The sequence below is a fragment of the Oncorhynchus clarkii genome, chromosome 7, assembly GCF_045791955.1.
Source record: "Oncorhynchus clarkii lewisi isolate Uvic-CL-2024 chromosome 7, UVic_Ocla_1.0, whole genome shotgun sequence".
NCBI lineage: Eukaryota > Metazoa > Chordata > Actinopteri > Salmoniformes > Salmonidae > Oncorhynchus > Oncorhynchus clarkii.
Genome location: NC_092153.1, coordinates 65324891 through 65351907, shown reverse-complemented (window position 1 = coordinate 65351907; position 27017 = coordinate 65324891). Strand labels below are relative to the sequence as shown.

At 41.6% G+C, this 27017-nt stretch overlaps 2 protein-coding genes across 3 annotated transcripts in view; both read right to left on the bottom strand.

Moving 5' to 3' along the window:
• LOC139413690 (green-sensitive opsin-like) overlaps positions 1 to 26289 on the bottom strand; it is a 44566-nt gene extending 18277 nt beyond the window's left edge. The window contains exons 1-5 of one of the 2 annotated variants that reach the window (XM_071161360.1): positions 25866 to 26289; positions 22054 to 22222; positions 12590 to 12755; positions 12206 to 12445; positions 11145 to 12091 (exon numbers count right to left, since the gene is read on the bottom strand). In XM_071161360.1, the coding sequence (XP_071017461.1) occupies positions 11987 to 12091; positions 12206 to 12445; positions 12590 to 12755; positions 22054 to 22222; positions 25866 to 26229 (1044 nt within the window). In that variant the 5' untranslated portion in view covers positions 26230 to 26289 and the 3' untranslated portion in view covers positions 11145 to 11986. Of the gene's footprint in view, positions 1 to 11144; positions 12092 to 12205; positions 12446 to 12589; positions 12756 to 22053; positions 22223 to 25865 lie in introns of those variants that run through there. The other variant, XM_071161361.1, reaches the window with a different exon arrangement.
• Positions 285 to 4329, bottom strand: LOC139413689 (green-sensitive opsin-like). The gene is made up of 5 exons (XM_071161359.1): positions 3919 to 4329; positions 3333 to 3501; positions 2188 to 2353; positions 1773 to 2012; positions 285 to 1303 (listed from the first exon to the last, which is right to left on the bottom strand). The coding sequence occupies exons 1-5, from the start codon at positions 4280 to 4282 to the stop codon at positions 1199 to 1201; spliced, it is 1044 nt and encodes a 347-aa protein (XP_071017460.1). The 5' UTR covers positions 4283 to 4329; the 3' UTR covers positions 285 to 1198.
• Positions 26290 to 27017: the final 728 nt, after the last annotated feature.

Sequence of the window (27017 nt, the reverse complement as noted above, 5' to 3'; positions counted from 1 at the left end):
AAGAGGAATTAGTACTATATCAAATACTTTTTTTGGTAGCACCTTGTGTATACATTTCAGTATTTTTGGTAGCACCTTGTGTATAAATGCAAATATTTTTAGTAGCACCTTGTGTATAAATGTTAGTATTTTTAGTAGCACCTTGTGTATAAATGTTAATATTTTTGGTAGCACCTAACGTGTGACCAACTGTGATCAAACATGAATTGTCATAGAGGAATAATTATATTTTTGTACATAGTCCAGTCAAAAACATTCAATGACACAGCATATTTTTATGCATGCATTTATTAATCTAGAATAACATTTTCATAAGAAGTATTTATAAAATGTATTCAAGCAAATGATAATATACAAGTGGCCAACAAAAGCCACACGTATGTAGCCTCACATTGTACCAATTAAATCTCAATTCTTCATCGTCAAAGTATGAAAGTAGTTCAGTATGTCATTCCAAGCTCAACCATTCACAATAGGTATCTTTCCACGTCAGCTATGATTTGGTATGTATGTCACCCTCTTAACATAAATGACAGTCAATATATCAAGTGCAGATTTTTGAAAGAGTAGAGACGCCTTGATGTGTGCAGTGTAATTACATTTATATTTTAGTAATTTAGCAGACGCTCTTCTCCAGAGTGACTTACTGTACAGGAGCAATTAGGGTTAAATGCGTAGCTCAATCAAGGGCACATGGACATATTTTTCACCTAGTTGGCTAAGGGATTCGGACAAGTGACTCTTCAGGTACTGGCTCAACGCTCTTAACTGCTATGCTACCTGCAACCACCCATAATTGGCAAGAATCCACTTTGTGTCAAAGTAGCATGACTTGCCTTTTAGTGGTATTGCTGTTCATTAATGCAGGTGTTGCTCAGAGAGGAATTGTTTGTCTCACTTTGAAGAGTGCCCAAAGCTACGGATCTATAACAAAACCTTCAAGTGGTTCGTCATGAAAACTCTTGAGGATTCAACTTGCTGGGAAAAAATGAAAAATCACAACTTGAAAGTTCTCCTGTGCTCCAGTGGTCTAAGGAAATACAACATATATTGCACAATAAAAATGGGCTATGTTTGATTAAGCAATGTTTTGTGTTTTGAGGACTGTACTGTAAGAGGGCATCTTCTGATTAGAAAATAAATCCACCTAATTGAAAATATGCGAGTCCATGTAAAAAAATAAAATCCTTGGAAGTTGTTATGCAGGGCCCACAGAGGACACTTCTGTCTTGCTTGCTGAAACAGAGGTCTCATCTTCAGCTCCTGAACTAATTCCTACAGCAGCCAACATGCAGCTACGGAACTGTAGAGAGAGAAGGATAATTAGAGAAATAGATTGTTAGCATTTTTCACTTTGCCCAACATGAAGCATTGTTTATTGATGCACAAAAGAGAGAGCCCAACACACTGTATACAAAACATTAAAGACACCTGCTCTTTCCATGACATAGACTGTCCAGGTGAATTCACGTGAAAGCTATGGTCCCTTCTTGATGTCACTTGTTAAATCTACTTCAATCAATGTAGTTGAAGGGGAGGAGACAGGTTATAGAAGGATTTTTAAGCCGTGAGACATTTGAGACATGGATTGTGTGTGTGTGTGCCATTTACGGGGTGAATGGGCAAGTTAAAATATTTACATTTCTTTGAACAGGTTATGGTAGTAGGCGCACCGGTTTGTGACAAGAACTGCAATGCTGCTGGGGTTTTCATACTTTCACATTTTCATGTGTGTGAGGGGTTGTTTGGTATAGTCAGTGTTTGTTACCAACCTGTTTGTTCATCAACACATAGATGACTGGGTTGAAGATGGCTGAGCTCTTTGAGAAGAAGGCTGGAATAGCCATGGCTGTGGCTGTAAAGGCAGCTCCTTTGTTGAAGAAAATCCAGGCAGCAAAGCTGGCATAGGGGGTCCAGGCAATCAGAAAACCACAAACCATCAGGAAGCACATACGTGTCACTTCCTTCTCAGCTTTCTGGGTAGATGCTGAGTCCTGCTGGGAAGCTGCAGCCTGAAAACAAACAAGGGAACACACATGAAATCAGATAATTGCTTGAAAAAAAGCATGGGCAGTATATCTCAACTACATTCAACCACCGAATATCGAGTGATTAATTTGTTGTGTTTAGGAAAAAGGGATAGACAAACTGTCTGTCTGAGCAGTGTACTAGAATTAACCGCCTTACCGCCTTGACTGTGAGGACAAGGCTTCCGTACGTGAAGAAGATGGTGACGACAGGAACACAGAAGTGGCAGGTGAACATGTAGATCACATATGATTCATTGTTGAAGCCTTCGGCCAAGGTGTAGTAATCTGGTCCACATGAGCACTGCATGCCCTCTGGGATATATCTATGTGGGAAAGACAATAAATGAACCTGTTTTAAAATATTTTGCTTTAAAATGTATAAAAGGTTATCACAGTTATTCACTTGATGAAGTATTTGAGTTGTAAACTCCCATCTGAAAGATCATTACTGTAATTACTATACTTGTCAAATGTATTAATCAGATCATTGACTTAGATGCTGTATAACTATACTTATGCAGTATAATCCAATGAGATTGTTTTTGCCCTTTCTCAGAGCCAAATCCAATCCTGAAGGGCAGAATGTTGAGAGGCTATTGTCATCATTCTAAAAACACAAACTCACTACTAAAAACACTACTTCCACCTACTTCCACCTCACCTCACTCCATCTCACCAGATCAGATCACAATCTTTTCCAAAACATTCCTGGCCACTATGATTGGATCTTGGAGAACCAGAAACGAATTTAAATTCAGGTGTAAATATATTTAATTATTTCAAATACAGTTTTCACCTTATTTGGAAGAGGAAGTAGTCCGTTTACTGTGCCTGTTAAGTTTTATGAATACCATTGTAACAACAATGAGAGAACTGAGAGGCAAAGACTGACAAGAGCTACTGTACAGTACTGTAGTAGAGAACTAAACAAGCGCTCCTAGTTTATTGAAGTGGGGGAAGGTCGGCAAATTACCTGCAGATTGCTTGCCTGCCCTCTCTACAGGGTGCAAACAGTACCAAACCAATATCAATCATTTACTTCTCATCCAGTTTTGCATTAACTAATCAGACAGGGTATTTAACATTGTTTGTAATTGATCTATCCATTGTGGGTGAATCTTAACTTCCACTTATCTCAAATTTTCACTTTGTCTCCCATTGAAATCACTGCACGACAAAGTGAAACTTAAGTGGAAGTTGCGATTCCAGAAACAGCAACTGTCATTTGTGGTGAGCAAGATGAGTTACCCCCTTCAATGTAAAGCTCTGTGAGACCTCTTATTAATCAATGTTTTGAGTTACCTAGACCAGCCAACCAATGGGGGGGCAGCACAGGCCATTGCCATGACCCAGGTGAATGCACATCCGGCACCAGCGTGGGTGGTAGTGAATGTGAAGCTGCCCATGGGCTTGCAGACGACAATGTATCTCTCAATGGCCAGCACCACCAGAGACCACAGAGCAACCTGACCTACAATGAGACAAGGAAAGTGAGCAGTTAGGACTTGTTTTCCATTTGGTTGCTGAGACTTCTTCCAGCATCTCCATCAATGTGTGTATGTCAAACAATTAATATTTTTTTAGACCAGGATTGGTTGCTTGTATCAGTCGGTTTGCTCAGACATAAATTGTTGATCTAAATATAGCAACAAAATAAATATAATTTAACCTAGTTTGGCTGTATTACACAAATCCAGTGAGACCAGGTGAGACTTTTATCCAGTGAGACCAGGTGAGACAACCACATATCACAGTCATAGAATGTAAATGTTCCCTTAATCCATTAGTTATGAGGAAAGTCAGTGCTAGTAAGAAAATACACATTTGTCTTATGTGTGTATGTGTGTGGGTGTGGGGTGTGTGTGTATGTGACTAGATGTTCTCTTACCTCCAAGTGTAGCCATGAAACCTTCGATGGCACAGCCCATAGGTCCAAAGACGAAGTAGCCATTGATGGCGGTAATGAAGGTGATGGTGAATCCAAACATTACCATGATCATTCCAGCTGCAGCCAAGTTGACCAGAATGAAGTTGAGGGGTTGCTGGAGCTTCTTGTTTGTCGCTGTGACGTACAAGGTCAGACCGTTGATGGGGAATCCAAAACAGATCAGGAAAAACATGTAGACAGCAAGCAGATAGAATTGCCATGGATCCGCCAAGTAGTACTGAGGGTATTCAAAGGGACTTCTTACAAGTCCAGTCCTGTTGGACATGGGGATGTAGAAGTTGTTTCCTTCAGTGCCGTTCTGCATCTTTAACCAGGGAGTGGTTGAGATGGAAAGTGGAGAATCTGCTCTAGCTGCAGTCTAGTGTCTTCTGGCTCCTTTATTATCAGGGATTCTATGGGTATGGTTATATACCCTTCTAAGCAGCCTCATCAGGGATCAACTGGTGATCAAGGAGAGTACCACGTGGAGGGGGAGGCAGGGGGTGGGGGCACGTGGGGAGACGGGCGGGGGGATTTGAATGAGAGTGATTGGATAATTGGTCTTGTCATAATCACCTAGATCAAGGGTAGGCAACCCTGGTCCTGGAGTACTGCAGGCATTTCATGCTATTGATTTATCTGACATGAAAGACCAGATGTTTTGAATTTAGGCAATCACTGAACTGATCAATTTGGTAAGTTTGGGTTCTAGTTTGGGTTCTGTTCTATATATAAAAACCAGTTTTATTCAGAGAGCATGACAGACAGAGCTGATGCAGTCACTCTGGCACCACCATAACACGCAGCCTGCTACTGAGTGTGTGTGTGTGTGTGTGTGTGTGTGTGTGTGTGTGTGTGTGTGTGTGTGTGTGTGTGTGTGTGTGTGTGTGTGTGTGTGTTTTAATGAGAGCGATCTGGGATTTTAATGAGAGAGATCTGGATAATTGGTCTGCTCAGAATCACCTAGATGATCTTATTGCAAAACATATGCAGTACCAGTCAAAAATTTGGACACACCTTCTCATTCAAGTTTTTTTTTATTCATTATTTTCTACATTGTAGAATAATAGTGAAGACATCAAAACTATTAAATAACACTTTTGGAATAATGTAGTAACCAAAAAAGTGTTAAATAAATCAAAATATATTTTAGATTTTAGATTCTTCAAAGGCTTCAAGGGCGGTCTTCTGTATCCCACCCCAACCTTGTCACAACACAACTGGCTCAAATTAACTTTTAGCAAGGCATACCTGTCAATTGAAATGCATTCCAAGTGACTACCTCATGAAGCTGGTTGAGAGAATGCCAAGACTGTGCAAAGCTGTCATCAAGGCAAAGGGTGGCTGGCGACTTTGAAGAATCTAAAATCGAAAATATATTTCGATTTATTTAACACTTTTTTGGTTACTACATGATTCCATATGTGTTATTTCATAGTTTTTATGTCTTCACTGTTATTATACAATGTAGGAACAAGTTTAAAATAAAGAAAAACCCTTGAATGAATAGGTGTGTCCAAACGTTTGACTGGTACTGCATATTTGGTATCCAGTTTCAAATTTGGGAGGTGGTTTAGGGATTGAGGGCTGTCGCCAAAAATATAATATTGAGAGGGAAATAGTGCTGTTTGTTTTTACCTGAAAATGAAGTTAACCACATGTCACCACCTGCAGTAAAAATGCAAATATACATAATTTCAGTAAGATTCCATAGGATACTGTTTCAGGATCAGCACCTTTCAAATGAGAAATAGGGCATCATTCTTTATCTCAATCAGCCAGGCAGTTAGCAGAACAGGTTAATATGATTTGGATTTAGATTCAGTTAGACATTTTTTTAGACAACTACCTACCTACCTTTTCTAGTAGGCTTAAATTGAAGATTTGGCAAATAGGAGTGGCAATATCGTCCACTATTATCCTCAGTAATTTTCCATCCAGATTGTCAGACCCCGGTGGCTTGTCATTGTTGATAGACAACAACAAGAAATGTCACCTCTTCCACACTGAATTTACGGAATTCAGAAGCACAATGCTTGTCTATCATAATTTGATCAGATGTACTTGGATGTGTGGTGTCAGCGTTTGTTGCTGGCATGTCATCCCTAAGGTAGTTATTTCTTGCCAATGAAAAGTCATTAAAGTAGTTGGCAATATCAGTGGGCTATTAAATGAATGATGGAGGCGAGTTGTATTTTTTTTACCAAAAATGTCATTTAAGGTGCTCCAAAGCTATTTACTATCATTCTTTACATAGTGCGTGTTTGTATGTTGAGCCAAAGTAAGCTTTATAGTTAAAATGTGTATATTAAATGCAGCTTTCAAGATCTACCAAAATCTGGTTTTGGTTTCTGGTACAACTATCTGTTCCTTTCTGACTGGGTCTTGCTTGTTATCTACAGCCAAAACATTTTTGAATGAAAAACACCCACTTACATTGCATGCTTAATGTTTAATGGTTGTATATAGTATGATAATCTCAAGTCTCATCTTGAATGCTGCAGGTTAGCTAGCAACAAGTAACATAAAAAAAAGTTACAGACGCACAAATACTATACCCCTCCTAAAATGATAACCTCTTTCTCACTCATCATTATTCATGATTCATTCATGACTATCAATAATCATCCATATTAGCGTAGAAGTGTTAAGAAACATATAATATTTTTATTTACAATAAAAGTGACTCCAAAATGACACAATACATTATTCACCATTCAATTATATTGTGAACAGAAAAATCTGAAATACAACCAAAACAAACAGCAAATGCATCCAACAAGTTTGTAGAGTCACAAGCCTGGTGTAATCATTACCTGCTAGGAATATGGGACCAAATACTAAACTTTTGACTACTTTATTACACATATTAGTGAATTTGAGCCAATACTTTTGGTGCACTAAAATGGGGGAGCTATGTACAAAAAGTGCTGTAATTTCTAAATGGTTCACCCAATATGGATGAAAATACCCTCAAATTCTATCTGACAGTCTGCACTTGAACCTCAGTCTACAAACTTTTGGGGTAAAGGGCTAACATAAGAAAACATGCTTCACTGTCCCAATAATTACGGAGGGCACTGTATTTGTCCTTCATTTGAATGTTTTTACAAAACATTTACAGCATTTTATTCATGGCCCCAAAAATATCATACATTGGAAAAGGTATCAGAGAATGAGGACCAAACGTCAGTGAACAAGGTACTACATACAGACACAGGATATGACCATCAACATGTGACCTACTGGGGTTCAACCTGGGTCTCAAGCATGGCACAAGACAGCGTCGTTAGTTTTGGGAGGTACTGTAACACAACTCTTCAGGACAGATTTTTCCGAACCACCTCTGAAAATAAGGACGACAACCTCAGGAGAAAGGCTTTTGTTTTACAGTTTGTGTTTGTGTTTATAACACAACTCTTCAGGCCAGATTTCCCCGAACCACCTCTGAAAATAAGGATGATGACCTCAGGAGAAAGGCTTTGCTATAAGGCATTTATAAAATAAATCTCTTAAAATGGTCACTGATCAGTGAGTTTGTATCATAACATTTCTGTGGTCTTGATCAATCATTTTGGTGTATTTCCAGATACAACATTTCATGATTTTACTGATGAATCATTTGTAAAGTGATCAGCTAATCAAACAGCTAAACAAATCAGCTCAACAAACAAAATAGCAAAGTAAAAATAAAAATAAATTAAGTGAATAAAAAAATACATGATTTATGCATCCATTTGTCCCATCCTACATTACATAGAAATACATGTTTATAATAAATTTTTACATTACATAGAAATACATGTTTATATACATGTTTATAATACGTTTTTACATTACATAGAAATACATGTTTATTCAATGGTCTCTTAGAATGCATTAATGCATCCAAATGCAGGCAACAAAATCTAGATTGTTACATCCAATTAAAATAAAGTTCCATGTATGTCTTAACACCAAGTATAAACAACTCGGTTGAGCAACCTCTGAGAGGAGCATTAAAAAAGGATGCTTCTGGGCTGGGGTGTAACTTCTTACATACTGTTACAGTGTGGTACTTGGCTGTGTTGAGAGTAGAATTTCAGACGTGTTTTGTATCTAAAAGACGTGTCCTGCATTCAAATGACCTAGTGGCCTCATGGGTGGAATGTTATTAATATTTTTCATAATTTAACAATTAATAAATGTCCAGTGTTTCTATGTCAAACTTTTTGCTATATTTTAGTCTTCTGTGATGTACAGTGGGGCAAAAAAGTATTTAGTCAGCCACCAATTGTGCAAGTTCTCCCACTTAAAAAGATGAGAGAGGCCTGTAATTTTCATCATAGGTACACTTCAACTATGACAGACAAAATTAGGAAAAAAATCCAGAAAATCACATTGTAGGATTTTTTATGAATTTATTTGCAAATTATGGTGGAAAATAAGCATTTGGTCACCTACAAACAAGCACGATTTCTGGCTCTCACAGACCTGTAACTTCTTCTTTAAGAGGCTCCTCTGTCCTCCACTCGTTACCTGTATTAATGGCACCTGTTTGAACTTGTTGTCAGTATAAAAGTCACCTGTCCACAACCTCAAACAGTCACACTCCAAACTCCACTATGGCCAAGACCAAAGAGCTGTCAAAGGACACCAGAAACAAAATTGTAGACCTGCACCAGGCTGGGAAGACTGAATCTGCAATAGGTAAGCAGCTTGGTTTGAAGAAATCAACTGTGGGAGCAATTATTAGGAAATGGAAGACATACAAGACCACTGATAATCTCCCTCGATCTGGGGCTCCACGCAAGATCTCACCCCGTGGGGTCAAAATGATCACAAGAACGGTGAGCAAAAATCCCAGAACCACACGGGGGGACCTAGTGAATGACCTGCAGAGAGCTGGGACCAAAGTAACAAAGCCTACCATCAGTAACACAATACGCCGCCAGGGACTCAAATCCTGCAGTGCCAGACGTGTCCCCCTGCTTAAGCCAGTACATGTCCAGGCCCGTCTGAAGTTTGCTAGAGAGCATTTGGATGATCCAGAAGAAGATTGGGAGAATGTCATATGGTCAGATGAAACCAAAATAGAACTTTTTGGAAAAAACTCAACTCGTCGTGTTTGGAGGACAAAGAACGCTGAGTTGCATCCAAAGAACACCATACCCACTGTGAAGCATGGGGGTGGAAACATCATGCTTTGGGGCTGTTTTTCTGCAAAGGGACCAGGATGACTGATCCGTGTAAAGGAAAGAATGAATGGGGCCATGTATCATGAGATTTTGAGTGAAAACCTCCTTCCATCAGCAAGGGCATTGAAGATGAAACGTGGCTGGGTCTTTAAGCATGACAATGATCCCAAACACACCGCCCGGGCAATGAAGGAGTGGGCTCGTAAGAAGCATTTCAAGGCCCTGGAGTGGCCTAGCCAGTCTCCAGATCTCAACCCCATAGAAAATCTTTGGAGGGAGTTGAAAGTCTGTGTTGCCCAGCAACAGACCCAAAACATCACTGCTCTAGAGGAGATCTTCATGGAGGAATGGGCCAAAATACCAGCAACAATGTGTGAAAACCTTGTGAAGACTTACAGAAAACGTTTGACCTCAGTCATTGCCAACAAAGGGTATATAACAAAGTATTGAGAAACTTTTGTTATTGACCAAATACTTATTTTCCACCATAATTTACAAATAAATTCATAAAAACCTACAATGGGATTTTATGGATTTTTTTTCAGATTTTTTTTCTGATTTTCTGTCATAGTTGAAGTGTAAAGTGTAATATTGGGATACAAAATCAAAATTGAATACATTTCAACTCTATATCTGATATGGTACAGGTGTCTTCTTTTTTTGTAAGCCCATACCTATATGTATGGTGTATACTTTCGTTTCAAAGTACATTTGTTTAAGACTACCAATAAGCACTGTGTGTGACCCTGATTTAGCCCATTGCAGTAAAAGGTTAATATGGCCTTTCCGTGTATACATTAGCTTGTTGAGAAAATCCATGCTGACACTATAGGTTAAACACAGAGCTTAGTGTCACTGTCAGGACTATCAATCACCGATATCTGACACCAACAGTGACTGTCAGACACATAAGAGCAGCTTAGAAAGAAGAAATAGAATGAAGAGAGGATTCAGAGTCCCAAAAGACAACAGAAGACTTGGCCCAGAGAAGACAGTCCTGTATTGCTTGTTGACACAGAAGAAGCCCCCTCATCACCCATTGAGTTCTTGCCACACAACATGGTCAGGGTGTATGAAACTGTAGAGAAAGAATAAGGACCACAAGCCAGGGACTAGATACAGACTCTTGTATAGGACATGGCAATTAAGATGAATTTGCAATAAATTAACAACTTTTTTTGGCACCTTGTGTATAAATCAATTAATATTGTTGGTAGCGCCTAACATGTGTGACCAACTGGGATCAAAACAACCAAACATTAATTCTCATATAATTATATTTTTGCACATATCCAGTCAAAAACATTAAACGACACAAAAACCTTTTGATGCATGCATTTATTAATCTAAAATAACATTAATAAGTATTTATAAAATGTTTTCAGCAAATTATAGCATAAAGGTGGCCAACAAAAGCCACATTAGGAACACCTGCTCTTTCCATGAAAAAGGTGAATCCAGGTGAAAGCTATGATCCCTTATTGATGTCACTTAATCAGTGTAGATGAAGGGGACAAGACATATTAATGAAGGATTTTTAAGCCTTGAGACAATTGAGACATGGATTGTGTATGTGTGTCAGTCAGCGGGTGAATGGGCAAGACAACATAAGTCCCTTTGAACAGGGTATGGTACAAGGTGCCAGGCACACCAGGTTGTGTCAAGAACTGCAACGCTACTGGGGTTTTCACACTCAGCAGTTACCCATGTGTATCAAGAATGGTACACCACTCAAAGGACATCCAGCCAACTTAAAACAACTGTGGAAAGCATTGGAGTCAACATGGGCCAGCCTCCCTGTGGAATGCTTTCAACACCTTGTAGAGTCCATGCCCTGACAAATTGAGGCTGTTCTGAGGGCAAAAGTGTGTAATAAATAGAACAATTATGGTTGTCGGCTCCTAAGCAATTTAATCTCCCAACAATCCACATATTTGTTATTAGAGACTTCTCTCTTCCTGGATTCCCCGCAGGTGAAGGGACAGTAGGGGCACAATCAGCAACTCAATATTAGGAAGATATTTTTAATGCTTTGTACACTCAGTATATGTAGCCTCATTTCGTACCAATTCAATCTCAATCCTTCAAGACAAAAGCATGAGAGTAGTTCACTATGCCATCTCAAGCTCAAGCAATTATGTAGAGAAGGTATTGTGTGAAGCAATGGAAAAGAGTCCTAATTTGGTATGCATGTCACTTTTTTGAAAAAGAATGACAGTCAGTATACCAAGTGCAGATTTGTGAAAGGGTGGAGAAGCCTTGAAGCGTAATAACATTTACATTCTAGTCATTTACCAGACACTCTTATCCAGAGTGACATATAGTAGAAATTATGGTTAAGTGCCTTGCTCAATCAACAGTTTTTTCACCTAGTCGGCTCTGGGATTCAAGCCAGCAACCTTTTGGTTAATGGCCGGACGCTCTTAACCGCTACGCTACCTGCTGCCCCCTCCCCTGTAATTGGCAAGAATCCACTTTCTGTCACAGTAGCATGACTTGCCTTTTAGTGGTATTGCTGTCCTTTACAGCAGGTGATGCTCAGAGGGGAATTGTGGCTCACTGTGACGGGTACCCAAAGCTATGGAGCAAAAACCAAACCTTCAAGTGGTTAATCATGAAAACTCTTGAGGATTCACCTTGCTGGGAAAAAATTGAAAATCACAATGTGAAAGTTCTCCTGTGCTTCGGTGGTCTAAGAAACTGCAACATAAAATGCAGAGCAGAAATTGGCTATGTTTGATTATGCAATGTTTTGAGGACTGTACCGTAAGAGAGCATCTTCTGATTAGAAAATAAATCTACCTAATTGAAAATATGCCAGTCCATGTAAAAAATGTAATCCTTTGAAGTTGTTATGCAGGGCCCACAGAGGACACTTCTGTCTTGCTTGCTGACACAGAGGTCTCATCATCAGCTCCTGAACTAATTCCTACAGCAGCCAACATGCAGCTACGGAACTGTAGAGAGAGAAGGATAATTAGAGAAATATATTGTTAGCATTTTTCACTTTGCCCAACATGAAGCATTGTTTATTGATGCACAAAAGAGAGAGATCAAAATATGTTACCAACCTGTTTGTTCATCAGCACATAGATGACTGGGTTGAAGATGGCTGAGCTCTTTGAGAAGAAGGCTGGAATAGCCATGGCTGTGGCTGTAAAGGCAGCTCCTTTGTTGAAGAAGATCCAGGCAGCAAAGCTGGCATAGGGGGTCCAGGCAATCAGGAAACCACAAACCATCAGGAAGCACATACGTGTCACTTCCTTCTCAGCTTTCTGGGTAGATGCTGAGTCCTGCTGGGAAGCTGCAGCCTGAAAGCAAACAAGGGAACACACATGAAATCAGATAATTGCTTGAAAAAAAGTATGGGCAGTATATCTCAACTACATTCAACCACCGAATATGGAATTGATTGATTTGTTGTCTGAGCAGTGTACTAGAATTAACCGCCTTACCGCCTTGACTGTGAGGACAAGGCTTCCGTACGTGAAGAAGATGGTGACGACAGGGACACAGAAGTGGCAGGAGAACATGTAGATCACATATGATTCATTGTTGAAGCCTTCGGCCAAGGTGTAGTAATCAGGTCCACATGAGCACTGCATGCCCTCTGGGATATATCTATGCGGGAAAGACAATAAATAAGCCTGTATTCAAATATTTTACTTTCAAATGTATAAAAGGTTATCACAGTTATGCCTTGGATGATGTCTTTGAATGATAGTCTTTCAGAAAGGAGTTTACCATGAATACAATACTTGTCAAATGTATAAATCAGATTGACTTAGATGCCGTTTATCTATACTTATGTAGTATAACCAGATGAGATGGTTTTTGCCCTTTCTCAGTGGGCAGAATGTTGAGAGGCTATGGTCGGCATCCTATAAACACAAACTCAAAATGTCTACTTCCACCTCAGTGTGTGATGTCACCAGATCAGATCACAATCTTTCCCAAAACCTTCCTGGCCACTCTGATCGGATCTTTGAGAACCAGACACTATTTTAACTTCAGGTGCAAATTAAATAACTGAATCTAGAATAATGTGTCACCTTATTTGAAAGAACTGGTCAGTTTACTGTGCCAGTTAAGTTATGAATAACATAAGACTGAAAATAACTACTTACAGTACTGTAGTAGCGAGCTACTCAGGTGGGCTTCCGAGTGGTGCAGCAGTCTCAGGCACTGCATCTCAGTGCAAGAGGCGACACTACAGTCCCTAGTTTGAATCCAGACTGCATCACATGCAGCTGTGAATGGGAGTCCCATAGGGCGGTGAACAATTGGCCCAGAATCGTCCGGGATTGGCCGGGGTATGCCGTCATTGTAAATAAGAATTTGTTCTTAACTGACTTGCCTTTCTCCAGTCTATTGAAGTGGGGAAAGGTTGGCAAATTGTCTGCAGATTGCTTGCCTGCTCTCTCTACAGTACCAAACCATTAAATTAACTTCTCATCCAGTTATGTATTAACTAATCAGACTGGGTAGTTGACACAGTTTGTAATTTATCTATCCATTGAGGGTGAATCCTAAATTCCACTTATCTCAAATTTTTACTTTGTCTCCTATTTAAACCAATTCACAACAAAGTGAAATTTAAGTGGAAGTTGCGATTCGCACCAATGTAATCAACCGGGTATCACACCCTGGTGGTACTCACGCCTCAAGACTATATTAGACCATTACGGTCTCCGGTTCTAAGGCAAGGCTGCACTGATGCATTCACTGGTTTAAGCCGATGTGGCCAACATGTTTCTTCTAGTCTTTCCACTAAGGCTGAATGAATAAACCACGTAAAAACTTTCATTTTTGGGGGGTTGGAAGACCTATGCTCCATTATTTCTGAGTACAGTGGTCTCCAGAATGTCTGTTACATTTGAGTCATTTAGCAGACGCTCTTATCCAGAGCGACTTACAGTTAGAGCATTAATCTTAAGATGGCTAAGTGGGACAACCTCATATCACAGGCATAAAAAGTACATTTTTCCTCAACAATGTAACTATCAGTAGAGCCAGATATAGAATGGGGGGGGGGGGGGGTGGACTGTTTGAAGAGGTAGGGTTTCAGATGTTTTCGGGAAAATGGGCAGGGACACCGCTGTCCTAGCTTCAGGGAGAAGCTGGTTCCAATATTGGGGTGCCAGGACAGAAGAACTTGGACTGGGCTGAGCGGGAACTGCCATACCGTAGGGGTGGGAGAGCCAAAAGACCTTAGGTGGCTCAGGTGTAGAGTTTGAGCATAGCCTGAAGGTAGGGAGGGGCAGTTCCTCTTTCTTTTCCATAGGTAAGCACCATGGTCTTGTAGTGCATGCGAGCTTCGACTGGAAGTCAGTGGAGTGTGCAGAGGAGTGGGGTGACATGAGAGAACCTGGGAAGGTTGAAAATCAGGTGGGCTGCAGCGTTCTGGATAAGATGCAGGGGTTCAATGGCACAAGTGGGGAGCCCAGCCACCAATGAGTTGCAGTAGTCCAGACGTGAGAGGACAAGTACCTGGATTAGGACCTGCTCCGCATCATGTGTGAGGTAGGGTTGTACTCTACAGATGTTGTAGAGCATGAACCTGGGTGTCAGAAAGGGGGAAGGATTAAAGTAGTTGAGTGTCATCTGCATAGCAATGGTAGGAGTGACCATGTGAGGATATGACGGATCCGGGTGACTTGGTGCATAGAGACAAGACAAGAGGGCCTAGAACTGAGCCTTGGGGGACACCAGTAGTGAGAGTACGTGGTGTAGACAGATTCTGTCCACGTCACCTGGTAGGGGCGGCCTGCATAGCCTGAGACGCCCATCCCTTAGGGTGGAAAGGAGGATCTGATGGTTCACTGTCTCGAAGGCAGCGGATATATCTAGGTGGAAAATAACAGAGGAGAAAGAGTCAGCTTTGGCAGTGCGGAAAGCCTCCGTAACACAGAGAAGAGCAGTCTCAGATGAGTGACCCATCTTGAAGCCTGACTGGTTAGGGTCAAGAAAATCGTTCTGAGAAAGGTAACGAGAAAGTTGATCAGAAACGGTGCTCATCCAGAAGTGGTGCTCCTAGTGGCCGGGGACTTTAATGCAGGAAAACCTCTTCTCTACCAGCATGTCACATGTGCAACCAGTGGAAGAAAAAAAAACTCTGGACCTTTACTCCACACACAGACGTAAACAAAGCTCTCCCTCGCCCTCCATTTGGCAAATCTGACCATAATTCTATCCTTCTGATTCCTGCTTACCAGCAGAAACTAAAGCAGAAAGTACCAGTGACTCGCTCAATACGGAAGTGGTCAGATGACGTGGATGCTAAGCTACAGGACTGTTTTGCTAGTACAGACAGAATATGTTCCGGGATTCATCCAATGGCATTGAGGAGCATACCACCTCAGTCACCGGCTTCATCAATAAGTGTGTTGCCGACGTTGTCCCTACAGTGACCGTACATATCCCAACCAGAAGCCATGGATTACAGGCAACATCCGCACCAAGCTAAAGGTTAGAGCTGCCACTTTCAAGGAGCGGGACACCGCAGGATGCGGTTTCAAGGAGCGGGATGCCTTCAGATGAACCATCAAACAGGCAAAGCATCAATACAGGAATAAGATTGAATCCTACTACACGGGCCCTGACACTCATCGGATGTGGTAGGGCTTGCAAACAATTACGGACTACATAGGGAAACACAGCCGCAAGCTACCCAGTGATGTGAGCCTACCAGATGAGCAAAATGCCTTTTATGCTTGCGTCGAGGCAAGCAACACTGAAGCATGCATGAGAACACCAGCTGTTCCGGACTACTGTGTGATCATGCTCTCTGTAGCCGGTGTGAGCAAGACCTTTAAACAGGTCAACATTCATAATGCCACAGGGCCAGACGGATTACCAGGATGTGTACTCAAAGCATGCACGGGCCAACTGGCAAGTGTCTTCACTGACAATTTCAACCTCTCCCTGACCGAGTCTGTAAAACCTACATGTTTCAAGCAGACCACCATAGTCCCTGTGCCCAAGAAAGTGAAGGTAACCTGCTTAAATGACTACCAACCCGTGCACTCACGTCAGTCTCTATGAAGTGCTTTGAAAGGCTGGTTATGGCTCACATCAACACTATCATCCCAGAAACCCTTGACCCACTCCAATTCACATACTGCCCCAACAGATCCACAATCTCAATTGCGCTCCACACTGCCCTTTCCCACCTGGACAAAAGAAACACTTATGTGAGAATTCTGTTCATTGATTACAGCTCAGCGTTCAACACCATAGTTCCCACAAAGCTCATCACTAAGCTAAGGACACTGGGACTAAACACCTCCCTCTGCAACTGGATCCTGGATCTCCTGATGGGCCACCCCCAGGTGGTAAGGGCACACCTGGGGCCCTCACCGACACATCTGCCACGCTTATCCTCAAGACTGGGGTTCCCTCAGGGGTGCTTGCTCAGTCCCCTCCTATACTTCCTGTTCACCCATGACTGTGTGGCCAAGAACAACTACAACACCATTATTAAGTTAGCTGACAACACAGCGGTAGGCCTGATCACCGACAACGATGAGACAGCCTATAAGGAGGAGGTCAGAGAACTGCAGTGTGGTGCCAGGACAACAACCTCTCCCTCAATGTGCGCAAGACAAAAGAGGTGATCACGGACTACAGGAAAGGAAGGCCGAATATGCCCACATTTACATCGACAGGGCTGTAGTGGAGCGGGTTGGGAGTTAAGTTCCTTGGTGTCCACATTACCAAACTATCATGGTCCAAATATACAAAGACAGTCGTGAAGACGGCACGACAGGTTAGTGAGTACGGCCTAGTACGTCACTGGGGCCAAGCTTCCTGCCATCCAGGACCTATATACTTGGCGCTGTCAGAGGAAGGCCCAAAAGAATTTGACTCCACTCACCCAAGTCATAGACTTTTCTCCCAGCTACCGCACAACAATCGGAGCACCAAGTCTATGTCCAAAAGGCTCATTATCAGCTTCAACCCCCAAGCCACAAGACTGCTGAATAATTAATCAAATTGCCACCCCGACTATTACCATTGACCAACCCCACCACTTTGTTTTTACACTCTCATACTTGCTGTTGATTTTCTATGCTTAGTCACTTTACCCTACCTACATATACAAATTACCTCGACTAACCTGTACCCCCACACCTTGACTCGGTGCTGGTGCCCCCTGTATATAGCCTCTGTATTATTATTTTCTTAACTCCATTTCTTGAACTGCATTGTTGGTAAGGGCTTGTAAGTGAACATTTCACAGTAAGGTTGTTGTATAACACCTGTTGCATTCGGCACATGTGACAAATAAAATTTGATTTGAGACAGCTCAAGTGTTTTGGAAAGAAAATAATGGGATACAGGTCTATAGTTTTTGATGTCAGAGGAGTCGAGTGTTGGTTTCTTGAGGAGGGGAGCAACTCAGGCCAGTTTGAAGTCAGAGGGGATGCAGCCAGTGGTCAAGGATGAGTTGATGAGGGAAGTGAGGAATGGAAAAAGGTCTCCAGGGAGACGGGAGGAAGGGATGGGGTTGAGTGGGCAGGTTGTCGGGCGGCCAGACCTCACTAGTCACAGGATGTCATCTGGAGAGAAAGAGGTTAAGGCGTGGGGTAGTTCTATGTAAATGAGACCAGTGGACTCAATAGGCTGAGTAAATAGCGGATGTCGTCAACCATTTTCAAAGTGGTTGACAACGTCGTCCGCAGAGAAGGAGGACAGAGGGGGAGGGACTGAGGATTAAGGAGGGAGGAGAAGAGGTTCATAGGGTTAGACACAGAAGCTTGAAATGTAGAATGTGCCTGAATGTGCCTTTAGCCTGTATACAGAGGAGGGAGTGAAAGGATGATAGGTCCTCCGGAAGTTTAGATTTTCTCCATTTTCGCTCAGCTGCCCTGTTCTGTAAGCTCTTTTTGCTCGTAACGAGTCACTAGGCCACGGAGCAGGATGGGAGGGCTGAGCTGGCTGGAAAGAAAGGAGACAGTGCAAATTATAGGATGTGGAAAGGGAGGAGGGTAGAGTCGAAGAGTCAGAATCAGGAGACCGGAGGGAGAATGGTTTAGCAGAAGGGGGAGATGATATGGTAGAAGAGGAGAGAGAGCAAAGAATGCGATGGCGCATTACCATCTGGGTAGGGTAAGATTAGTTAGGATTGGAGGAAAGGTAGACAGAAAAGGAAACAATGTAGTGATCATAGACCTGGAGAGGGCAAGAGATGAAAGGAGGGGAGAGAGAGATGGAAAGGAATGAAACTAAGTCAGACAACGGGAGGTTGAAGTCGCCAAGTACGAAGAGCGGTGAGCCATCAAGAGTTTGAGGAACTCTCCAAGGGCACCTGGTGGGTGATAGATGTCCACTCAAGCTTAACATAATTGACAAGTGACAATGACAGCATGGAATTTAAATAAGGAGATGGACAGGTGAGAGAGGGGGAAAAGAGAAAATCTCCACAAAACATTGCGGCCAAGGGGTGGGGAGCGTCTGTGAAGTCTAAAGTATAGAAAACATACACACATAGTTGACAAAGCTACAAAAGAGCAAAAGGAGATATGTAAATAACTAGGTAAGATACACAAGTGACAGAGTGGTGTGGAGCCTTCCTCTCTCGAAGAACATCGCAGAACAACTCAGCAGAACCGTCTTTGTTTCGGTGATGGTCTTAGTTTGAAACACGACCGCCACTTACACCTGCTGTTGAGAAACCAGGGGAGACTGAAGAACTAACCCTAATTGCTAATTGCCTAGCAGAGGTGCAGAACAAACCTCCCTGTACTAATTTATGATTGTTTAGTAGAGGTGAAACCACTCCCCCTCCAATACAGCCACTGGTTACCACGAATAAGCCACAATTTGCCCTGCCCCTTGATTCTGGTTGATGTGTTAACAACTATCTGCAAATGATGAGCAGTCAGGAGTTCACACACCAAGTAGGCTACTGGGAAGACAGTATTAGACAGATAAAGACCAACACATGATACTTATCACTCCTGGAGATATCAGGAGTCCTCTAGCTATAGAATGATCTGAAGTTACCAATCAGACAAGCTAAGCTGCAGTAACAACATCAGTCAAGTGATCTGAGTCAGATAAGATTATGTAAGCTATCTCACTGACCTAAGGTCTAGCCTAAGCCTATGGGAGAGAGTATTTAGGTTCATGCTAAGGTATCAGATAAGATTCATTGAACTACATCTAAACATACTTGGCCTTAACACCCTGCATTATTTTGTTGGCTATCATGTTCTAAGCTACTCAAGATTGGGCCTCATTAGGTCTGGTTGGACATGGTTAAATTTCAAATCTGTTCACACTATCCTTAAAATGCAATAATTTCTAGCCTAAAATTGGCATTATCCCTTTTCACCTCTCCACTAAAAAGGCTGATGTGGCAAGGTTTCTTGAGCAAAACCAGACAAGGCTATTTGTGGTGAGCAAGATGAGTTGCCCCCTTGCAATGTATATCTCTATGAGACCTCTTATTACAGTTTTTTTTACAATCGCTAGGACCCATTTCTCAATACTTAGGTCACTTTTTCAAAACTCTTCGCAAAGTTTTCCTAACCAACTTTTAGCCTGGCACAGCAGTTAATTTCACATCCAAAATGCACTAAAACTAACACTTCATACATGTCTCAAATCAACTCATTCTTCCATAACACTGGCAAAGGTTGTCACCCAATAAGCACACTTTGTCACTCATAAAACAATGACCTAAAAAAAACTAACAACACGTAGCATTACACAATGTTTTCTTATGTAAACTGTCTTTACAAAACAAGAATGACACCTCTCTACTGTTTAGAATCCACTGCAGTATATGTTACAGGAATGAATCAGACATGATGCAATATGCTTCAATATGTTTTATGTCATTTTCTGGCATTGAGTGATTCCAAAATACAAGAATGTGTATATATACCATCCTCCGATACAGATAAAGTAGCAATGCTGGTCAACCCTGTCTTCTGCATTTGGCCACAGGTTCTCATCCACATCACATCTTATGTCAACTTGGGCAATACACCTAGGAAAGAATATTTTGGCATGCCTGGTCCATCTCGGGCAATCTTCTGCAGATATGTCCAGGCATCCAGCATTCATTGCATCCAGGAGGGACATTTGATCATGTGGATGGTGGTCATAAACCTTCCACCTCCATGAGGTAAATAATTCCTCTATGGGGTTGAGGAATGGTGAGAAGGTGGTAGGAAAAGTGACACCGTCCTGGGATGGGCTGCAAACCACTCTGTGACTGCACGGGAGTGGTGAAATGCCACATTGTCCCATACAATTACAAACATTAGCCGATTTCGCCCCACTGCAACCCTTTCCTCACCTGACACAACCCTTCCATAGAGGTCATCCAGGAATGAAATGAGATGCTCGGTGTTGTATGGCCCAATTAGCAGTTTGTGTAACAGCAGTCCATCAGAGGATATTGCTGCACACATTATGATGTTGTCACCCCTCTGGCCCAGGACATCCACTGTGGCTCTTTTCCTAATCACATTCCTTCCTCGCCGCCGTGTTTTGGCTAAGTTGAAACCAGCCTCATCCACAAAGATGAATATGTGGGGTGTTTACCTGGTTTCAATCTCCATGATAATAATATTACGGTAGTTTACACTATACCTAAAAACACGCCATTGTGTGCCTCTGCCCTGTTTGGTTTTGTTCAAACCCAGTTCTGTGTTTTATAGTCATCTTACCTGGATATATTGGTTTCTGAGTTGCTTGACTCGTTCAGAGATCCTCTCAAAGGGGACAGTATACAACTGCTTCATACTGACTTGATGTTGTTTCAGGACTGTAGAAATATTTGTTATGCTTACATTGTGAATATTTCCAAATGTAATGTTGTCTGCAAAAACTCTGTTCTGAAAATCTGTGAGTTGTATGCCTTTGTTTCTGATGACCATATCAACATTTACAGTTTCCTGCACAGCAGTGAAAATCCTACCTCTCCCGCCTGTGGGAGGTAACCGTTGGGTCCTAAGCAGAAATACAAAAACAATTACGCACAAGTGGGTTTGGAGGCTTTGCTCAATTTACTTCTGTAATGTGCAGTTCAGTCAGATGCCCTTGCAGAATGCACATCTTATCTGTTGTTTCTGCCGGACATCTGTTGTTTTGCCGGATATTTCTCAGAATAGATGCCACTGTTGAGCGTTGCAAATTTGGCTGCACTCTCAGACCAGCCTTTCTTATTCATAGACCATGATTTATTACATGATCAATCATAGTAGCCCTAATCTCATCTGAGACTACAGCTCTTGATCTTCCTCTCAGTCTTCTTCCACCCCGCATACGTACTCCTCTCCCTCTCCCAGCCACTCTTCTTACTCTGTCAGCCACTCTTCTTACTCTGTCAGCCACTTCTCTATCTCTGGCTGGGTCCATGTTTACATTACAGTACAGCATTATTCCTAAGATGTCCCCTTTTGTATAGATGGTAATGAAATTGATAGGCTAACACCCGGGTAGGTGTTCAGCTACAATGGGATTCAGCTGTGGTTGGTCTAATTATTTTGATAGTATTTCATTTTTGGAATATATTTGGAATATATTTCAATACGGTATTACTGTAGAAATGTAGCAAATTGCTGTCTTATTCAATTTTATGTTAGGTTAGGTTGTTTTTACTAAAGTTTAACAGTTTTGAAAACATTATGTAAACTTGTGCAAATTGGCCTGTATGTACATAGAGTTTTGGTGGTGTTTGTGTTTGAGTGAGAAAATGATTCAAACGATTGAAATTTGAAAGATGTAGTCATTGAATGCATTTTGTGCCAAAGCAATGAACAATGATCCACAGTTTAGCTCACATAGACTGCTGTTGTGCTCACTGTGTGAAGAGTTTTGAAAAAGTGACCTAAGTATTGAGAAATGGGTCCTAGCGATTGTAAAAAATAAAATAAAAACTGTAATCAAAGTTTTGAGTTACCTAGACCAGCCAACCAATGGGGGGGCAGCACAGGCCATTGCCATGACCCAGGTGAATGCACATCCGGCACCAGCGTGGGTGGTAGTGAATGTGAAGCTGCCCATGGGCTTGCAGACGACAATGTATCTCTCAATGGCCAGCACCACCAGAGACCACAGAGAAACCTGACCTACAATGAGACAAGGAAAGTGAGTAGTTATATCTTGTTGTCCAATTGGTTGCTGAGACTTCCCCCAGCATCTCCATCAATGTATGTATCTCAAACAATTCATGTTTTGTAGACCAGGATTGGTTGATAATATCAGTCGGTTAGTTGAGACATAATGGTATTATGTAAATATGCAGTGCCTTGCGAAAGTATTCGGCCCCCTTGAACTTTGCGACCTTTTGCCACATTTCAGGCTTCAAACATAAAGATATAAAACTGTATTTTTTTGTGAAGAATCAACAACAATTGGGACACAATCATGAAGTGGAACGACATTTATTGGATATTTCAAACTTTTTTAACAAATCAAAAACTGAAAAATTGGGCGTGCAAAATTATTCAGCCCCTTTACTTTCAGTGCAGCAAACTCTCTCCAGAAGTTCAGTGAGGATCTCTGAATGATCCAATGTTGACCTAAATTACTAATGATGATAAATACAATCCACCTGTGTGTAATCAAGTCTCCGTATAAATGCACCTGCACTGTGATAGTCTCAGAGGTCCGTTAAAAGCGCAGAGAGCATCATGAAGAACAAGGAACACACCAGGCAGGTCCGAGATACTGTTGTGAAGAAGTTTAAAGCCGGATTTGGATACAAAAACATTTCCCAAGCTTTAAACATCCCAAGGAGCACTGTGCAAGCGATAATATTGAAATGGAAGGAGTATCAGACCACTGCAAATCTACCAAGACCTGGCCGTCCCTCTAAACTTTCAGCTCATACAAGGAGAAGACTGATCAGAGATGCAGCCAAGAGGCCCATGATCACTCTGGATGAACTGCAGAGATCTACAGCTGAGGTGGGAGACTCTGTCCATAGGACAACAATCAGTCGTATATTGCACAAATCTGGCCTTTATGGAAGAGTGGCAAGAAGAAAGCCATTTCTTAAAGATATCCATAAAAAGTGTTGTTTAAAGTTTGCCACAAGCCACCTGGGAGACACACCAAACATGTGGAAGAAGGTGCTCTGGTCAGATGAAACCAAAATTGAACTTTTTGGCAACAATGCAAAACGTTATGTTTGGCATAAAAGCAACACAGCTGAACACACCATCCCCACTGTCAAACATGGTGGTGGCAGCATCATGGTTTGGGCCTGCTTTTCTTCAGCAGGGACAGGGAAGATGGTTAAAATTGATGGGAAGATGGATGGAGCCAAATACAGGACCATTCTGGAAGAAAACCTGATGGAGTCTGCAAAAGACATGAGACTGGGACGGAGATTTGACTTCCAACAAGACAATGATCCAAAACATAAAGCAAAATCTACAATGGAATGGTTCAAAAATAAACATATCCAGGTGTTAGAATGGCCAAGTCAAAGTCCAGACCTGAATCCAATCGAGAATCTGTGGAAAGAACTGAAAACTGCTGTTCACAAATGCTCTCCATCCAACCTCACTGAGCTCGAGCTGTTTTGCAAGGAGGAATGGAAAAAAATGTCAGTCTCTCGATGTGCAAAACTGATAGAGACATACCCCAAGCGACTTACAGCTGTAATCGCAGCAAAAGGTGGGGCTACAAAGTATTAACTTAAGGGGGCTGAATAATTTTGCACGCCCAATTTTTCAGTTTTTGATTTGTTAAAAAAGTTTGAAATATCCAATAAATGTCGTTCCACTTCATGATTGTGTCCCACTTGTTGTTGATTCTTCACAAACAAATACAGTTTTATATCTTTATGTTTGAAGCCTGAAATGTGGCAAAAGGTCGCAAAGTTCAAGGGGGCCGAATACTTTCGCAAGGCACTGTAGCAACAAAATAACTAGAATTTGACTTAGTTTGGCTGTATTACACAAATACACTTTTATCCAGTGAGACGAGGTGAGACAACCAGATATGACTGTCATAGAAAATACAGTGCCTTGCGAAAGTATTCGGCCCCCTTGAACTTTGCGACCTTTTGCCACATTTCAGGCTTCAAACATAAAGATATAAAACTGTATTTGTTTGTGAAGAATCAACAACAAGTGGGACACAATCATGAAGTGGAACGACATTTATTGGATATTTCAAACTTTTTTAACAAATCAAAAACTGAAAAAATTGGGCGTGCAAAATGATTCAGCCCCCTTAAGTTAATACTTTGTAGCGCCACCTTTTGCTGCGATTACAGCTGTAAGTTTCTTGGGGTATGTCTCTATCAGTTTTGCACATCGAGAGACTGACATTTTTTCCCATTCCTTCTTGCAAAACAGCTTGAGCTCAGTGAGGTTGGATGGAGAGCATTTGTGAACAGCAGTTTTCAGTTCTTTCCACAGATTCTCGATTGGATTCAGGTCTGGACTTTGATTTGGCCATTCTAACACCTGGATATGTTTATTTTTGAACCATTCCATTGTAGATTTTGCTTTATGTTTTGGATCATTGTCTTGTTGGAAGACAAATCTCCGTCCCAGTCTCAGGTCTTTTGCAGACTCCATCAGGTTTTCTTCCAGAATGGTCCTGTATTTGGCTCCATCCATCTTCCCATCAATTTTAACCATCTTCCCTGTCCCTGCTGAAGAAAAGCAGGCCCAAACCATGATGCTGCCACCACCATGTTTGACAGTGGGGATGGTCTGTTCAGGGTGATGAGCTGTGTTGCTTTTACGCCAAACATAACGTTTTGCATTGTTGCCAAAAAGTTCAATTTTGGTTTCATCTGACCAGAGCACCTTCTTCCACATGTTTTGTGTGTCTCCCAGGTGGCTTGTGGCAAACTTTAAACAACACTTTTTATGGATATCTTTAAGAAATGGCTTTCTTCTTGCCACTCTTCCATAAAGGCCAGATTTGTGCAATATACGACTGATTGTTGTCCTATGGACAGAGTCTCCCACCTCAGCTGTAGATCTCTGCAGTTCATCCAGGGTGATCATGGGCCTCTTGGCTCCTGTCTTCTCCTTGTATGAGCTGAAAGTTTAGAGGGACAGCCAGGTCTTGGTAGATTTGCAGTGGTCTGATACTCCTTCCATTTCAATATTATCGCTTGCACAGTGCTCCTTGGGATGTTTAAAGCTTGGGAAATCTTTTTGTATCCAAATCCGGCTTTAAACTTCTTCACAACAGTATCTCGGACCTGCCTGGTGTGTTCCTTGTTCTTCATGATGCTCTCTGCGCTTTTAACGGACCTCTGAGACTATCACAGTGCAGGTGCATTTATACGGAGACTTGATTACACACAGGTGGATTGTATTTATCATCATTAGTCATTTAGGTTAACATTGGATCATTCAGAGATCCTCACTGAACTTCTGGAGAGAGTTTGCTGCACTGAAAGTAAAGGGGCTGAATAATTTTGCACGCCCAATTTTTCAGTTTTTGATTTGTTAAAAAAGTTTGAAATATCCAATAAATGTCATTCCACTTCATGATTGTGTCCCACTTGTTGTTGATTCTTCACAAAAAAAATACAGTTTTATATCTTTATGTTTGAAGCCTGAAATGTGGCAAAAGGTCGCAAAGTTCAAGGGGGCCGAATACTTTCGCAAGGCACTGTACATTTTCCCATAATTCAGTACTTATTAACAAAGTCAGTGCTAGTAGAAAAATATGAAGTTGTGTCTTGTGTGTGTGTGTGGGGGGGGGGGGGTTGTATGTTACTGGATGTTCTCTTACCTCCAATTGTAGCCATGAAACCCTCGATGGCACAGCCCATAGGTCCAAAGACGAAGTAGCCATTGATGGCGGTAAAGAAGGTAATGGTGAATCCAAAGACTACCATGATCATTCCAGCTGCAGCCAAGTTGACCAGAATGAAGTTGAGGGGTTGCTGGAGCTTCTTGTTTGTCGCTGTGACGTACAAGGTCAGACCGTTGATGGGGAATCCAAAACAGATCAGGAAAAACATGTAGACAGCAAGCAGATAGAATTGCCATGGATCCGCCAAGTAGTACTGAGGGTATTCAAAGGGACTTCTTACAAGTCCAGTCCTGTTGGACATGGGGATGTAGAAGTTGTTTCCTTCAGTGCCGTTCTGCATCTTTAACCAGGGAGTGGTTGAGATGAAAAGTGGAGAATCTGCTCTAGCTGCAGTCTAGTGTCTTCTGGCTCCTTTATTATTTGGGATGCTCTGGGTATGTTTATATACACGCCTAAGCAGCCTCATCAGGGATCAACTGGTGATCAACTGGTGATCAAGGAGAATACCACGTGGGGGGGGGGGGGGGGGGGGATTTGATTGAGAAAGACTTGGATAATTGGTCTTGTCATAAACACCTAGGTGATCTTATCACAACAACATATCTATTAAGGATCCAGTTCAGAGTGGGTTCTGTTCTATATATAGAAACCAGTTTTACTCACAGAGCCTGACAGATTGAGCTGATGCAGTCGCTTTGTCACCATCACAAACACAGCCTGTTACTGAGAATGTGTGTGTGTGTGTGCGTGTGCGTGTGCATGTGCGTGTGTGTGTGTGTGAGAAAAGATGTTGAGATATATATCTCTGCTGTTTGTTTTTACCTGAAAATAAAGTTAACCTCATGCTACCATCTGCAACAAAACTGAAATTCTAAGTCGTTTGAGTAGGATACCATAGCACACTGTTACAGGATCAGCACCTTTCACGTGAGAAAATGGGGCATAATGCTTTATCTCAATCAGCCAGACACACATTTATCTCTCAATGGTTTTCAAAAGGAGTACCAGAACATCAAAATTATTTGATGCTGAAGTAAAATTGAAGCATACCTATTACACGCTGTGTGTTTATATGTTGAGCCAAAGTAAGCTTTATAGTTCAAATGTATATATGTATATTTATTGCAG

Bases quoted from the DNA above. Each gene is read 5' to 3' on its own strand.
- LOC139413689 (XM_071161359.1), bottom strand. From the start codon at position 4,282: ATGCAGAACGGCACTGAAGGAAACAACTTCTACATCCCCATGTCCAAC. The intron at 2,354-3,332 runs GTAACTCAAAAC...TTTCCCACATAG, and splicing joins CCATTGGTTGGCTGGTCTAG to ATATATCCCAGAGGGCATGC. The intron at 1,304-1,772 runs GTTGGTAACAAA...CTCTCTCTACAG, and splicing joins ATGTGTTGATGAACAAACAG to TTCCGTAGCTGCATGTTGGC.